We start from the raw sequence: 18,261 nt of genomic DNA, 5'->3' as shown, positions 1-18,261 counted from the left end.
CATTAATCCATTGCTATCAATTTTGGCATCACCCTTCCCATTCTTTTATAGACAAACACTTTATAATCATGGTTTAGAAGTGAAATGGGCCTAAATGAAGCTGGATCTGATGGGTCTTTACCCTCTTTAGGTATTAATGCCACCACTGCTTTCTTACAGATTATCTGTGCTTCTCCTTCTCTTAAAATACTGCTAAAGAAAACCTTCCATATCCTTATTTTTCCCCTCCTAGCTTCCAAACTTACAGTGGAATACAGTCTATTCCAGGAGGCTTTCATGCAGGATGTTTGTACATCATTTTTATCTCATTTCCTCCCATCCTACCTGTTAGTAATTGAGCCTCATCTACCTCTAACCTTGGCATATTTAATTCTTCCATAAACTTTTCCATTTGTACCTGTTTTTGATTTCCATATTTCTCTGCTTTATACAGATTTTTATAAAATTTCAGAAATATTTATAATACCTGTACAGGATCTCTTATCTTCCTTGTTATAGGCTGCCTAAGCTTGGTGACAACCCTTTCTACTTTCCGTTGCCCAAGTTGTTGTGGTAAAAAAAAGTTGCTTAACAGCAGTCTTTCTAAACTTATGCATATTATCGAGGTAATCCCTCCCTCATTTTCTCGTTCGCATTCTGCAACTGCAATTGTTCTTGTTCCGTGAGACCCCACCCCCCGTTTTGCAATATTTTAATCTCTGCCAGTCCCTCTACATAATTTGTTACTTTTTAACCCTCTCTCATTTCCACCCTATTAAACTCCAGTTAAATTTTATTATATTCCCTAGCTATATTTTCAGAAGGAATTTCTATATTCTCTAACTCCAAAATAATTGCCACTACCCATTCTTTAAATTCTTCTCTTTTCAACAGATATGTGGGAAAGCGACAGTCTCACTTTTATTTCATTACCATGCATTTTTACTTTAATTACTGGTGCATGATCTTAAATAGTTATTGGATGCATATCAAAACTTTCAATTAAATGCATATGTTCCTGTGAAATATAAGTTCGGTCTATCCTAGCCCCATTTTTGTATCTTGAAGAATAAGTAAATTCACTCTGAACTCCTACTATTAAATTCACATCTTCCATGCCAAATACTTTCATAAATCTCTTCAAAATCTCCCCACTTTTGTTTTATTTTCCCTTCTGGGTCCACCAGATACATCTTCACTACTGCAATCAAATTTCAGTCCCCACCTATTAAGTAATATTCCCTGCTGAAAGCGGATTACTTCTCCCAGAATTTTCATAAGCTGCATTACAGCAGTTTTAGGTGGAATAAAAATACATGCCAGTATAACCCTCCTCCCTTGCAGGGCTGTAATACTACAAATCTACCATTATCACCTTTTTTATCTCTTCTGTCACTACTGGAGCTCCTTCTTGCAATTAATATAATTACTCCCCTTTTCCTTTGTCTCCGATATTCTGAATAACCATCCTGAAAACTTTTCTTTAAAAATTCACATGTTCAGATCTTTCTAAATGTGTCTCTTGTAGCACAGCTATTTGCACTCAATACTTCTTTATATAGTTCACCACTCCTTTTTGTATATATCCACAAGACCAATTACATTTAAAGATAATAAAGTGCTGTCATTATGTGAAGAAGTTATTATTCCCATCGGTTATGTACGACAAATTTTTTTATTGTCTAGTACCAGCTTTTGTGTTACATGCTTATACTGTTTTTCAGGTTGATCTTTCATGCAGTTGTTTCTTGTCATATCCATTTGAACCCATGTCACATCTTCCAAAACATTTTGTTTCAGTGAAAGGCCTCCAAGAAAAAAAAATCCCCAGAACACCCCTAAAACCTATAAACTTAATACCAACACACACAGCCATATACATCTTCAAATATTGAAGTTTAACCCTTCAAATAGTAACATTTGTCCCAGATTGACAGCCACACACACATCTGGATTAACCTATGAGGAAGGTTATCTATGCTAAGACACATGGTATACAGCCTATGCTTCTATTTGTTTTTGTCTTATCTTTATACCTCTCCCAGATTGGGAAAGCACCTGAATGCTTTCAGAAAACATGATCTCCTAGCTATTGAAAGAAAGCCAATGAAAGAAAGAATTCTGTTTTTATTACCCCTTAGCGGATTGTCTCCATGGAGAATGAGATACACAGTTGCCTCTACAGCACTCATTTATTTGCTGGAGGAAAACTTATTATATTCAGTGTTATTTTTATTTATTTGCTTTCCCTTAAAACAAGACTAAAAAGCACATAATTTCTTCTTGTACCATGCTATTCTTTTTTACATTGCAGTGCCTACATTTATCAAAACTGAAGAGAGAAAGAAAGGTGGAAAAAACGGGCTCCTGCTTAATTTAGTACTCTATTACACTTGAAAATAATTGAGAAAGCTTTACTTTACAGTATGCGCATTATGTCATGCATTTTAAAAATACTACTGTTAACAAAAATTTGTTTTACTTGCAGTTAATTCCTTCCTTCCTCTTCCCCCTATTAAATGCTCTTCCAAATGTTAATGACATGAAGGAGGGCATATGCTTTGGAGTCGCCTGCAAGTTTAACAATGTCAAAAAAGTCCAATATTTCCAGGTTTTCTTGTTCTGTCATGTTTCAAGAATATAACTAATGCTTTGTAATCCCACATTTATTTGTAAATTTCCAAGTTGCAGGTTTTCTTTCCATTGATCGCCATCTCCCAAATCCAGTCTTGCTTCATTTTCAATGTACTCCCCATTCTTCTAGTCAGCTCTTGTACTTTCTTCGGTCTCTCAAACATTTTCCTTTGAAACACTGGAAAAGGTTTCACTGGCACAGTCTCTCTCTATGGGCTTTATTACCAGAACAAGAAGCAGAATCTCCTATTTCATAGCTCACTTTTCATTGGACAAACTTCTGTATTTCCTTCTTAGCATGTTCTGCATCAATAAATGATTTTGACCCTCCAGGAAAGAACATCCTGAAAATAGTTGGGTATAGCAGCTTGAATCTCATGCCTGTTTCTTGATATTCCTTGATCAGTGGAATACATTTGATCCTCTTCTGCCTGGTGTACAGCGAGTAACCATTTTCCACGAGCACACTACTGTCTCCCACTTTTAGTACTTTGTTCTTCTGCTACAGTTTTGTCAGAATCAAACATTTCTTCTGGTAGGACTGCATGCTGCAGCAGACATATGATGTGTCCTTTCAATTAACTCATTCTGCTGTGGAATACCAGTCCAGTTGCTTAACTGTGTTTTCATAAAATGAATACAGTCTATTCCTACCAGCTTCTCTGGTACAGCAGAAAATCTCAGGTTTTCCCTATGTGCTCTGTCCTCTAATTCTATTATTTTTTGAAACATCTCTACTTGAGCAGTCTCATCTTCCACCAGCCTTTTCCTCATCCCAACTTCTGATTTTTGCAGATTTATCACCTCATCTGAATACCTGTTTAAAGCTTCTTCTATTTTTTCAGCCTTTTGTTACTTGAATTGATGTACTCCTTCAGTGTTTTGTTTATTTTAATCAGCTACAAGTACATCTAACTTTTTTTTTCTTCTAGGTTACAGGAAGTCATGTCTTGCACCAAAGCTGGAGCTTGCACTGCTTTTTGGCGAACAGCTGCAGAATTCTTCCCAGTCAGTGTTTTCTCCTCATCTTTTGCAATTAATTTTCTTTCAGGTTCTCTGAATTTCTTTTTTGCTGGCATTCAGGCAGTGCAGTTACTAGTCAGTTACTGAAATTTACCCAAAAAGACAAGTTCACTGGCTCTCTTTTCTGGGTTCTGTTTTCAAACTCAGAGCTGAAATTGATCTGTTACTCAGTGTGCAGCCTTCTTGGAAGACCAAACCTCAACCCCTTGGTGAAGGACATTTGAGAAACCTATTACTACAGGGGTCACTAAACTTTCCCCTTATGAATCTGCTCACTCCCATGTACTTGCTTAGCAAAGGTTAGTGCCAATCAGCAACTTTGTGTACCACAGACGGCATCCGCATATTCTGGCATTATTGTATGCAGTATATTTTGACCCACCCCCCTTCCCCAGGATGAGGACACCCATATTCCCCCGTAAGCACCATCAAGTGTCCAAGATGTTAATAGAATTTAGGCTGTTTGGGCCACAGGATTTTACTCCTGCACGCCACTGCAGCTGACACATGCATATGTACTGTGGTATAACTGAGAACCAAATCCCAGTTGTCTAAGGCAGGAACAATTACGTGATTTACTGGGACAGTATCTTGTATCATTCCCTGCAAACAGAAAAACGTTTTCACTTGATGAAGGGGACCTGCTAGACAGAAGATTTACTGTCAGTCTCAATCACTTTGGATTACCCATACAGGAAAATACAGTAGGATGAGGGTCTACAGCAGATGCCACTCCCCAAGGTAGTCAGCAGTTGCCTCAACTAACTGGGACTCCACTGAAGTACTGCGATGGTCTGTCATACTGGCAGGGGTCTGAGACCTTCCAACTACACTCTTCGTAGGAGACAGAGGAGGATGTCTTACTCTAAGAATGGGGCCCACTTCCATCATGGTATTAGAAACCCAAAAGACTTGGAGTAATTAAAAAAACAGATATTTGAAGAGAAATAAGGCAAATACACCCATATACATACACTTTACAACACAAAAAAAAGATAATCACACTGGGGGAAATTTAAAAAAAAAGATGATTTAGAAATTAAAGTGATAAACCATCTGCAAAGTGAACATTTTAGTGTGGAAACTCCAACATAGGCAATATTGTAACATAATGGGACAATAACTCCCTATATGGAGAAGCAGCAGATCGGGTAGGATGCATCTGAATAATATAGGTCACAGGCTGATGGAACTTCCTGTAGGAGACTTGCAGGAAATTACAGTAAGAACTGGGCAGCAAGGCAATGAGCAGGAACAATGGAAATTCTGACAAAAGGTAATATTGCAATATAATGAGCCAATGAGGCTATAGCTGGAGGAGCAACAGATAGCTCAGGATGCAGCTGAAAAAGATATACAGGGTGATGTTCAGGAGATTCGCACAACGTACATTTAGAATTGCATAGCAAGGGAACGAGCAGAAAACTGGAAATTTTTACAACAGGTAATATTGCAATATGATGTGCCAATTATGCTCCAGATGGAGGACCAACAGATGGAACAGGATGCATCGAAGATGATGTGTCACAGGGCAATATTCTGGAATTATGTCTAGAAGATTCACATGAAAAATTCCAGTCAGAACTGCACAGCAAGGGAAACAGCAGGAAAGAGAGCAAAAATGATGCTCTCAGTCCAGATGAAAATGGTCTAAGAGAAGACCTACATGATTTAATAGAGATGGACGAAAGAAATATATTACAGAAACTAAAGAAGGCTAGAAATATTAGAAGACTGCTAAAGCAGATGAACACAGTAATCAGGGCTATTAAGAAAAATGAATGTGATATGAAAGAAAGAAATAGGACACATTACTGTGCAGCTAAGGAGACATGGTGGTGGAATGAGGAAGTACAGGAGAAAGAGGTTGGCAAAGAAGAAGTGGGATTGTCAGAGAGATGAAGAAAGTAGACAGGAGTATAAGGAGGTTAGGTGCATGGCAAAGAGAGAGGTGGCAAAGGCTAAGAATAAGGCATATGAAGAGTTGTATGAAAGGTTGGACATTAAGGAGAGAGAAAAGGACCTGTACCTTTTGGCTAGAGAGGGACCAAGCTAGGAAAGATGTGCAGCAGGTAAAGGTGATAAAGGGTAATAAGGGAAACATACTCACAAGCAAGGAGAATGTGTTGAGCAGATGGAGAGAGTACTTTGAGGGGGTTGATGAATGAAGAGAATGAGAGGGAGAGAAGGTTGGATGATGTGGGGATAGTGAATCATGAAGTACAATGGATTAAGCAAGGAGGAAGTAAGGATAGCTATGAAGAATGGAAAGGCTGTTGGTCCAGATGACATACCTGTGAAAGCATGGAGGTGTTTAGGTGAAATGGCAGTGGAGTTTTTAACCAGATTGCTTAATGAAATCTTGGAAAGTGAGAGGATGCCTGAGGAATGGAGAAAAACTGTTTTGTACCGATTTTTAAGAATAAGGGTGATGTGCAGTGCTGTAGTAACTACAGAAGGATTAAACTGATCAGTCACAGCATGAAGATATGGGAAAGAGTAGTGAAAGCTAGGTTAAGAAGGGACATGATGATTAGTGATCAGCAGTATGATTTCATGCCGGGAAAGAGCACTACAGATGCGATGTTTGCTCTAAGAGTGTTGATGGAGAAGTACAGAGAAGGTCAAAAGGAGTTGCATTGTGTTTTTGTAGACTTAGAGAAAGCATATGACAGCGTGCCTAGAGAGGAGTTGTGGTATTGTATGAGGATGTCGGGAGTGTCAGAGAAGTATGTAAGAGTGGTACAGGAAATGTACGAGGGTAGTGTGACAGCAGTGAGGTCTGCGGTGGGAGTGATGGATGCGTTTAAGGTGGAGGTGGGATTAGATCAAGGATCAGCTTTGAGCCCTTTCTTATTTGCAATGGTGATGGACAAGGTTGACAGACAAGATCAGTCAGGAGTCCCCGTGGACTATGATGTTTGCATATGACATTGTGATCTGTAGTGAGAGTAGGGAACGGGTGGAGATGACCCTGGAGAGATGGAGATATGCTCTAAAGAGAAGAGGAATGAAGGTCAGCAGGACTAAGACAGAATAGATGTGTGTGAATGAGAGGGAGGATAGAAGAATGGTGAGGATGCAGGGAGTAGAGGTGGCGAATGTGGATGAGTTTATTTGGGATCAATAGTTCAGAGTAATGGTGAGTGTGGAAAAGAGGTGAAGAAGAGAGTACAGGCAGGATGGAGTGGGTGGAGAAGAGTGACAGGCTTGATTTGTGACAGACTAGTACCAGTAAGAGTGAAAGGGAAGGTCTACAAGAGGGTAGTGAGACCAGCTATGTTATATGGGCTGGAGACAGTGGCACTGACAAAAAGGCAGGAGTTAGAGCTGGATGTGGCAGAGTTAAAGATGTTAAGATTTGCACCGAGTGTGACAAGGGTGGACAGGATCAAGAATAAGTATATTAGAGGGTCAGCCCAGGTTGGAAGCCAAAGACGCAAGATTACGTTACTTTGGACATGTGCTGAGGAGGGATGCTGAGTATATTGGGGAAAAAGATGCTAAGGATAAAACTACCAGTTAACAGGAAAACAGGAAGGCCTAAGATAAGGTTTATGGATGTAGTGAGGGAGGACATGCAGGTGGTTGGTGTGACATAGCAAGATGCAGAGGACAGGAAGAAATGGAAACAGATCCGCTGTGGTGACCCCTAATGGGAAAAGCTGAAAGATGATGATGATGGCTGTGCAGCTAAACTAATAACAGATAAAAAGTAATGTCCTTTGGCTTTTCCCAGTTAAGGGTCGCCACAGCTGAACACCGGTCCGCTAATGATTGGCAGTGGACTTTTACAGTGCTGAGTTGCCAGCCTGATGCCCAATCTTCAAAGGCGGCACACCAATTTATGCAAAAACAGAGCAGCAAAGGAAAGGAAGGGGACAAGTAGAATGTTTCCATGGAAGCACCAATCAGAGAAAACTATAAAGCAAAAAGACAAGTGTCACTGCTAGAACACTGAAAAGGGAACAGATCATCAACCATTTGTAGACAGATGCAAAAGCAGCACACAGTACTAAAACAGATCAGGATGCACCAATTCCAATAATAAACTAAAAACATCAATACACGCAGAAAATTTTAGGTGGTGTGCAAATAAAGAAAAAGTACAAAATAAGCAATTCACTGATGACCTCACTGAGAAACCTAGCAAAAAGGAATAAAAACACGACCACCAAAAATATACATACAGAAACAAGTACATTTTGGAGAAGCATTTAAGACCCTGTTGACCAAAAACATCGAAAGAAATAGTAAGAAGCTTTAATACAGAGGATATGATATGGGATGAAGTAGAAGCCAGAATAATTAATAAAATTAAGAAAAGCTCCTAAATGGAAAACCCCAGGTCCAGATGCAGTATCTAACTTCTGGCTAAGGCATTAACACCTTTACATAAAGATTTAGCCTTGAATAAACATTATTTATATGCACATCACAAACACCAACCTGGTTAACAGGAAAAATGATACTACTCTGTAATAGTGAACCTGAAAGCTATCCTAAGAATTCTAGACCAATAACTTGTCTTCTAACATTTAATTATATACAATAATTGACAAGAGTTTATAAAGCAACTAGAAAAATATCAATCATGGCAATAGAACTAAAAGGTAATAAAAGAAAATTGTAAAAATGGGAATAATTTTAACTATGGCATGGATAGATTACAAAAAAAATCATGAATAACATAGAGCTTACAGATGTCTAAAGATGCATCCAACACTGATAAATTACAGTACTGTGACAGAAACAGTGGCAAACCATTTTGCAGCTAAGCTATGACAAAGAACAAATTATCATCCCGGGGATAAAGACTCAAAAAGGTACATTCAGGGGTAATTATTTGCTGCCACTACAGCTCTGTTTACCCTTAATCCATTAAGCAGTTTACTTAATAGATAAAAGATTATGGTTATGGCTCAACTACCAGAAACAAACCTTTTTCAAACATATATCTTCTTATTGTGAATGATTTAAAACTGTATACTTCAAAAGATGAGGAAGTGAAAGCAAAACTATAAATAGTTAAAACTCTCAGATGATATAAAAATGATGTCTGGCCTTGATAAATGTGCAAACATTTATAAAAGGAAAGCTGCAGCACTAAGAGAATACCAACCTAGGACAAGAATGTGATATAAAGGAACTTGAGCAGGAGGGAGTGTGCAAATATTTAGGACTACATGAAAGGTCAGCAATAAAACAAGAACAAGTGACAACAAAGCTCACTAAAGAACACTTCAGGAGACTAAAGCTTATACTGAAAAATGCCTTAACATCTATGAATAAAGTCCAAGTCATAACTCAATTTGCTCTTCCTGTTCTAACTTAAAGCTTTGGTGTGACTGACTGGCCCGAAACAACACTCAGTCAATTGGAAGGAGAAAAAAAATGCTTCATGCCTATCACATGATATGTAATAACATGGCATACAAAGATTATACATCTCTTGCTCTGAAGGAGAAATGGGCTTTTTGGAAACTGACAAGTATACGTCTGCATCCACAAAACTGCATACATTTGCTGACCTCATCAGATTCAAACATAGACCATATTTTGAAACGTTCACTAAGAAGACATCTTTGCTTAGTTTAGAAGGTGCACTTAGGAAAGGTGCGAGTACAGAAAATCAGAAGTAGACACAAATCAGACAGCAACTGAAAGTTCCCATAACAAAAACAAAAAAGCAAGAATATAAAGAAAAGGACCAGAAGAAGAGAAAATTTGAAAGTTACCAAATATGGCAGCAAGTATAGAGCTCTTCTAGAACAATTCACATGCTGACCAGTATTTTATTGCAGGAACTGATAAGGAGAGGTAAATTTAAAACAACCAAAGAAAGTTGGTAACAGCAACCCAAGACAGTGGGCTACAAGCACATTGGTTGATAAAGTCAACAGACAAATGTGGGAGAAACAGACAAATGAATATTCCGAAAAAAACAGAACTGTAAACAGTTGCATCTCTCTTTGCTGGGTGCGATACATTCATGGCTAAAGGTCTGTATATTGAAAGGCACAATAATGTGGCAAGACTGTTGCATTAGAGATTGAGCAAACATTACAATATAAAAGCAGCTGAAAAGCACTGGAAACATGAACCATTATACATACTACTTCTTGTCATAAAATTTGTACTTTTCTGGCAAATCACTGAGGACTGAAGTCACTAAATAATGACATACATTTGAGTTTCCGACTTTGTATCATTCAGAAAAATGCATGCTAACACAAATCCTGCTATTCAAGTAACTATAAATTTATAGCAGCAACAGTTAAAATCTGTTCCTATTTTTTGGGTCTTTGTTCCCCCATTATTTTAGGCTTTGTCTAGATTTTTATGGCATTACTGATAATGATAAAGTTATATTCACAAGAAATCGCCCAATACCAACAGTTCAAAAATAGATAAAAGAAAACCAGATATAGCAGTCCAAGAAAAAAAGACTGAAGTAGCATCAATAACTGAAATTGCTACACCCAGCGATTATAGCATCTTTAGTGAGACAGAGTCAATAAAGTACCAGAATTTTCAAACAAAAACAACAATGTGCAAGACACCCAAGCAATTCCAACAGTAGTAGTAGGAGCAGGAGCAAGAGGACTAATAAAAAAAGAATTTACAATTGTACTTAAATATGCTACCAGTACATGTAACCCAGTATGGACAGCAGGAGGTGCCCTGGTGGCAATTCTGGGTCTGCTCTTGGTAAGCACCTACAACTGAAGCAATACAAATCTCATGAACTTTAATTGTACCCTGACTTAGGAATAGGGTCTATTCCCATTACATTATTAGAAATCCAAAACATTTGGAGAAATTAAAAACAGAAAAGCACAAAGGTAACTTTTTAAGCAGAAAGCAATCAGCTACTAAAAGGGATGGAGGAAGAATTATTCTGAAACACTCACCATGCGAGACATTCGACCTCGGATAACATTTATCATATTCAGGTACTCCTGCACAGCCTCAAGATGACAGGAAAATGGTATATCCACCGGCAAGTTCTCACTAGATATGGAAAACGGAAAAAAAAAAGTACATCAGTTGCAATTTTAGACTGTATTACCTGTCTGCAATGTGTGCGTTAAGTAACCATACCTGTCAACTGCTCATTAAATCAATCTGTCCTCTCTAATCTGCTGTCTATATGACTTTATGTACAACACTTACCCCTAACCAACATGTTTGACCTTAATATGTATTACTTGTTTTATTTCCAAAGTATACCACTAACGCAGTGTGCTACATGATTTTACTATTTTGCACTTGTTTACTTTGCACAGCCCTGTTTTATGCAGCTATCCATTATATTAAATGTCTTCCTTTCAGTTTTACTGTACATATGTACCACATTACTTTTCAAATAGTTTCAGTGACTATCTGTTAAGCGCCAGGGATCTTGATTCATTTGGTGCTGTAATCATATGCTGGTGACTGCTGAAAAAGCGAGTACCTTCGTTATCCAAAATTATTTAACAAAAATCAACCTAAATATCACTCTGCAGGCACTACATCAGAAGTCTATCCATCCAGGAACTCTTGAATGTGAACTTTACTACTCTCCACAAGTAATGCCTTCCATGATCTGCCATACTCCCTTGTGAAATATATTTATAAGGCAGTCCTGAAACACACCTCCATACCTCCCGCTTACTCCCCTATCAAAAAACACAATCCATTCTTTTCTTTCTCATTTCCTACATCTACAAACTAAAGTTTAGCTCCAAATATTTCAGACCTACACTGCTGGATACTCTTATACAGTTTAATGTCCATCCTTTCATATGGCTTCCAAAGCTCAACACAGCACTACAGTTGTAAGCTTCACTATGTTCCATATAAAGTAAAGAGGACATCACACACTTTAAGCCACACTTAGATATACATACATACATTTACATATATATATATATATATATATATATATACACATTCCAATATCCTGTTGGCCTTATTCACTGGCCTAAGCAGCATGATTAAGATTATGAGATACTGTGCATGTTTTTTTCCCCATTAAAACCTAGCAACTGGCAAAAGAAAAAAATTTAAATACAGTACAATTTTCATGTGTTACACTTACGTTTTTTCCCCCGCAGAAACACACCTTACGTTTTTAGAGTTTTAAAAGGGAAGCTAGGAATAAATTCCCTCTCTCCCCAACCTGAGAACAAGTCAAACCAAACAAATAGAATAGGGTACAGTATTAGCCAGGCCTATTTTAATATTAACTCTCAAGCGACCAGAAACTAAAGTTATCTGGCATCTACCAATCCCCATGTGTGCCGGTTAACTGACAGTTTACTGTACACAAGGATACAGATCTATATTTACCTGACCTGAAAGGGCTATCAACACACAGGAAGAGAAAGTGTGTGGGAGTGTGCGTATCGGGGTGTAGTAAGTATCCATTAAACTGGACTAACTCTCGGATGAACTGATGGTAAGTAGTTCCAAGTACTTGTTTAACATATGTTCAACCACGGTCACTTCTGTTGTCACCTAAAGGATTCAGGATGGTGGAATCTGATGTCTGGCTTTCAGAACTTGGCACCCTTCTCTCATGGCCAGGCTGAGGTCAGGTTAACCTTGAACACCTTCATGTACCTGGTATATATATATATATATATATATATATATATATATATATATATATGTGGCATCTAACTGTGAGATTTTTATATTAAAAGGGGGGAAGGGTTACCCACCCTTGCCCCCAAATGCCAAAGCAAAAGAAGAGATGGAGAGAAGGAAAGAAGACTAAAACAGCAACTACGTTCGAACATCTGCTACTATGGCATGTTGCCTACACAAATGTATTAAGTTCTTTGAGAGGATCACTACTGAATTCATAACTTAAGAAGATTCCTAGAGCTGGTCTGAAAGTCAGCGTGGTTGGCTCACTGCTGAATGGAGGATTGCAGCATGCCTTCAATACGGCACAGGTAAAAAAGAAGTTATGTACTCAGAACTGGCCTTAGGTCAACTGGTGCCCTAGGCAAACGTGCTCCACAGCACCCCCCATCACACCACTCAGTGGCCCCATCCTGGTCTACCTACACCACATAAACACTGGAAAAGTGCTCCTGCTAGAGCGGTGCCCTAGGCGGCTGCCTAGTTGGCCTATGCCTAAGGCCGGCTATGTGTACTTACCATAACATTCCACATGAGGTGTTCATCTCACCTTCATTCTTACACATGGGTTCGGAGCAGATCCCTCGGCTCCGAGTCGGCCGCTTTCACAAGCTAGAGGTTTTACAGTAGCTTGAATCCAAGTCCCTATCCATTGATACTCACTGTGTCTCACCTCAGATCTAGTTTGCTAATCCCAACATGTATAACATAATACAAACAGTACTCCAACTGGAATAAGAAATCCTGGAACAAGACCCACCAGACTGCAAAGTCTTACTCGCTCTTCGAGAAGCCTGGAGGGGGAAGGTGGGTGGGAATGTAAGAATGAAGGCGAGATGAACAACTCACATGGAACGTTATGGTAAGTACATAACTTCTTTATGTGAAGTTGTTCAATCTTGCCATTCATTCTTACACATGGATAGCGTCCCAAGCACCCTTCATCCTGGGTTGCTCATGGGAGTATATTCCTGAGGACAGTGGAACTAAAGGAAGCCCTGTCCCTGGAGGCCCTATCTACTTTGTAATGTGTGATGAAGGTATGAAGCTTAGACCAAGTGGCAGCTGCACATATAGTGTCCAAAGGCAGCATAGCCGCATAAGCTGAGGAAATAGAAACAGCCTTAGCGGAATATGCTTTCAAGCTATGTCCTAATGGTTGAATTCACTGAGGAATATGTGAATTTTATGCAATCAGTTAACCACTTGGAAAGAGTAACTTTGGATACTGGTAGTCCTTTCTTGGTGTCAGCATGAGAAACAAAAAGTTGTTCTGAATTCCTAAATTTTTTTGTTCTGTCCAAATAGAATCTTAATTGCCTGTACATCAAGTGTATGCAACATATACTCCAACTTGTTAGAATGGTTACTGAAGAAAGTTGGGAGTTCCATAGTTTGATTCAGGTTAGCTTCCGAACATACCTTTGGAAGGAAGGAAGGGTTAGTCCTCAGTGACACTCTGTTGGGGTGAAACACCAAATATGTGGGTAAGATAGATAGGGCCTGAAGTTCGGACACTACGTGCTGAAGTAATGGCTACCAAGATGATGTTTTCCAAGAGAGAAATTTTAATTGGCAGGATGATGCAGGCTCAAAAGGAGGGAGAATAATCCGTGATAACACAAAATTCAGATTCCAGGGAATAAAAGATTGTCTAATTGGAAGTCTACGATGTACGGTACCTTTTAAGTAGGCCCTACACAATCTGAGACATTAGGTTGGAACCTTCAGATCCAAAGTGAAAATTTGAAATTGCAGCCAACTGAACTAGTATGGTGGCAGCTGCAGCACCTTCATTAAAATGCTTAGTCAGGAATTCTAAAATGGTATCAATTGGGGCGATGTATGGGTCATTATTATTTTGCGAAGCCCAAAAAACAAATCGCTTCCATTTGCTGAAGTACAAATTTCTGGTGGAAGCTTTGAAAGAGGATACAAGGATATGCTGTACCTCCGAGGAGAATTCGTGTGACCTGGCTAAGTTGGAAATTGGAGCAGCCAAGCTATCAGTCTGAGGGAATGAAGAGAAGGATGAAGAGCCCCTGATGAATGAGTCAGTAGATCTAGAACTGGGTCCAGAACACAAGGTTCCTCTAGTTGGTAGAGTCGAAGGAAGGGGAACAAAATCTGTCGAGGCCAAAACGGGGCTATTAAAATTACAGTCCTCCCCAGGGCTTTGGCTTTCTGCAAGAATTTCAGAATCAGGGGAACAGGTGGAAAGGCATACAGGAGTCCCAGGGGCCAATCGTGTACGAGCAAATCCCTTGGGCTGTCCCCTGGTGGGGGATTCAGGGCAAAGTAGCTTCTGCATTTGGCATTCATAGGGGATGCAAACAGGTCGCAGCAAGGCTGGCCCCATCTGTGGAAAATCATCTCCGCAACTTTGTCTTTGAGGGACCATTTGTGCGGCATCGGAATGGTTCTGCTCAGTTTGTCCGTGATCATGTTGGATTTCCCCGGGATGTGCATTGCTATCAGAAAGCACCCGTTGGATACCACCCACTGCCAAACACCTAGGGCCTGTCGACACAGGGGGTAAAGACTTGGTCCCCCCTTGCTTGCTGATACACCAGACCACAGACATGTTGTTGGTCTGGATCGCAATCATCCCTAGAGGCAGAGAGCCGTACAAATACTGCAATGCCAAAAGTACCGCTTTCAACTCCAGGACATTGATGTGCAACTGTGACTCTGTCTCGGACCAGGTGCCTTGGGCTGTTCTTCCCTAAAAAAGCCCCCCTCCACCCTATCAGAGGAGCGGCCGTGGTCATCATGGCTGATGGCGGGGGAAGAACAAATCGGAGACAGACTGTTAGATTATGGCTGGTCAGCTACCATTGAAAATCCTTTCTGCATGAATCTGTGATCATTATCAAGTACGACATCGAAAGTTTTTGGTAAGATCACTGGACGAAGAGTAACCACTAAAGAATTTTCATGTGCATACGCCCTAGAGGAACTGCTATGAGTGTTGCTGCCATAGTACCTAGTAGTTTCAACACTTGAGAGGCTGGTACTTTCTAGCTCGTCAGAATGTCTGATACCTATTGTGGGAGGGTGACTATTCTGTCCATTGGCAATTTTACCATGGTGATGATGGTGTCCAAGTCTGCTTTGATAAAGGAGATACGCTGCGATGGTGACAACGCAGACTTGTAGAAATTTACAGTTATTCGTAACTAAAAATACAGATTGAGAGTGTGATCCCTGGATTGAAGTAGTTGATGCCTGGAGGTGGCGGTGAGGAGCCAGTTGTCCAAATACGGAAACACACGGAATCCTAGAGACGCCTCAGGTGAGCCGTAATCACTGCCATGCATTTGGTAAACACTCAGGGGGTTGTCGTGAGACCAAAGGGCAGTGCTCGGAACTGATAGTGACTGGCTCCCAGATGGAAATGCAAGTGATCTCTGGATGGTCTGGCCATTTTGATGTGATAGTACGCATCCTTGAGATCTATAGAGCACATCCAATCCTACAAATGGAAGAAACGATTGAAGCGTGACTATCCAGAACTACTTCTTTACAAAGATGTTGAGTCTGCTGAGGTCCAAGATGGGCCTCCAGTCCCCTGTCTTCTTTGGAACTTAAAAGAATCTGGAGTAGGTTCCAGATCCTATCTGGTCTGCTGGGACTGGCTGGATGACTCCCTTTGCCTGCAGTCTTTGAATTTCTATGGCTGCTTGATCTCTGAGAATGGGTGGAATGTCTGGGATTTTTCTTCATACAGGTGGGGGTTCTTAGAAGGGAATGACATAACCTCTGGTAACAATTCTTTGTACCCAAGAATCTTTTGTAATTTCTAGCCAGGCATCTGGACACAAAGACAAGCGACCCTTGACTGCCTTCAGAGTAGGACAGTCGGGTCTCCTTTCAGGAGTGCTGGTAGGGCCTGCCAAAGAACTAATCCCTGTCGCCCTGGTTTTGCGGACCCCCTCTGCCACCTGGGCGGCATCTTCCATTATTACCCCCTCCCCTCTACCCCTGGAGGGAGGGGTTCATTACATGTGTTCTGAAAAGCTTCTTGGGACTTCCGGGAGCACATTTTTCCTCCCATTTGCCCTTTGGGGTGCGGTCTAGTAGGGGTGGAAAAACGGATGCCTACGGCAGATCGAGTCTTTCCATCTTGCTCACACCTAGTGGGGGTCTCCTTGACTTTAGGCTCAAAAAGGGACGACCCATCAAATGGGGTATTAACGAAGGAAGACTTGAAGGCTTCCACAAAGGAGCATAAGCGCATCCAGGAATGTCTCCGAAGAGCTACTGCTGAACTCGCTGCCCGACTTGAACCATCGGCTGCATAAGAAATGAGCTGCATGAATGAGTTACCTATGGAATTAAGGGTACTGAGCTGGGCTGTCATCTTATCAGGGACGCCTTCAGCTGTACTACCCTGTAGAGCATCTCCAAGCTCTTTTAGGAGATTTCTTTGAAGACAGGTAAAATGTATTAAATAGTTGAGCGTTCGCATAACAAAAGTCACTGAACTAAAGATGCGTTTCCCATACCTGTCCATAATCCTGGAACCTCTATTAGGAGGATGAACAGTAGAAGTACTTTCAGACATCTCTTTCTTGGTGGCCGCTGCCACCACGATGGCATCAACCAGCACTCCCTTGGTAAGGAACATTTTGTCTTGGGGTGATGTAATAAATTTGTTGGGCCTCAGAGGGACAGGTTCCACATTATATGGAGACTCTCATGCCCTTCGAGCAACCAACTCCAATAGTTCATAGAAGGGTGGAGTCAACCAGGAGGTGGAGGGTTGAGACTGAAAGACCTTCAAGAACACTGACTCATCATCAGTAGGGCTAATGGACTGCCAGTCACCCCTCTGCTTAAAGACTTCAAGGATATCAGCAAAGGAGATATCCTCGGAGGGGGATCGTGGGGACACTTCTGACTCCTCTAAATCGGTGTCTGGGAACCTCATCTGTGGGAGCTTCTGGGTGAGGTCTCAGTAGAACAAGGGTCAACCAATGGGGCTACCTGAGGCTCTGGGTCTTGACACTTTACAGGGACTGGTGATGTAGAGGTAGAAAGCGGCACTTTAGGGGGGGAGGAGGAGGAAGGCCCTGATGATGAAAGCGTCTTAGAAGACATAACCCTCCTCATAGCATCGAAGGCTCCACTGCTCCGACGCGAGGAAGCAGCCGGTACTGAAGAAGATGGCAACCTCCCCAGCGCCGACAATGGGTGCCGATCCAGAAAAAGGAGCCAAGCTCATCTGTGCTGAAGCTCCGAGGGGAAGGGTCGGAACCGACCCATCGGTTTGACTCCCCCCCCCCCCCACCGAGAGCCAACCAGAGTGTGTCGGCTCCCAGACTCCTCGAACAGCACCGAAGTAGTCTGAGTTGACAGACGTTGGCACTGAACAGGCCTCGGCTCCGAAAGTTCCACAATCATCAGTGCCACCTCCCTCGGCTCGGCGGAACAGTAGACAAAGCAGGTAAAATAGTATTAGGCTTCAACACCAGTTGGGTCAAAGCCGATAATTTAGCTAGTGCTGGATTCTTGAGAAGCCTCTGCACCACTCAGTGCATATCCACATCAGAGAGGGTTCTCTAAGAACAAGTAGAACGCATGGAAGAAGCCACCAACTGCAAAATGGGTGACTTTAAAGTTTCGGAGACCAGCTCCAATACTGGGGACTGGCTCCGAAGACTGTGGAACTTGTGAGAGCACCTTCTCAGCAAGACTTGGAGCTGACTACTTCGGCTCCGACGAAGCCTTTGAAGATTTGAAGATTCGAACCCTTTGACTACTTTGAAATCTGGTCAGCCTTGTCCAACAATTCCTGGAAATCTGGTTTCAGCAAACCCTGTCTACCTATTTTCTTCTGCGTTCCAATAATAACCTGCTGCAAAAGGAGTGGCAAATGGAGCAGTCCTCCTGCAGATAGACTGCCCCCAAACAGTACACACAACTGACATGCAGATCAGTTATAGGCATTTTCTGCCCACACTTAAGGGCATTTTTTAAATCCAC

General features: G+C 41.1%; 1 protein-coding gene across 1 annotated transcript in view; it reads right to left on the bottom strand.

The window, feature by feature from the left end:
• LOC122810939 (poly(A)-specific ribonuclease PNLDC1-like) overlaps positions 1-10,644 on the bottom strand; it is a 125,770-nt gene extending 115,126 nt beyond the window's left edge. The window contains exon 1 of the mRNA XM_044082468.1: positions 10,551-10,644. Coding sequence (XP_043938403.1) covers positions 10,551-10,586 — 36 coding nt within the window. The 5' untranslated portion in view covers positions 10,587-10,644. The remainder of the gene's footprint in view (positions 1-10,550) is intronic.
• Positions 10,645-18,261: the final 7,617 nt, after the last annotated feature.

Source organism: Protopterus annectens, chromosome 9.part0 (genome assembly GCF_019279795.1).
Source record: "Protopterus annectens isolate FY-2018-M chromosome 9.part0, PAN1.0, whole genome shotgun sequence".
Lineage (NCBI taxonomy): Eukaryota > Metazoa > Chordata > Ceratodontiformes > Protopteridae > Protopterus > Protopterus annectens.
Note: the sequence above shows the minus strand (reverse complement) of the source record. Positions and strands in the feature narration are given on the sequence as shown.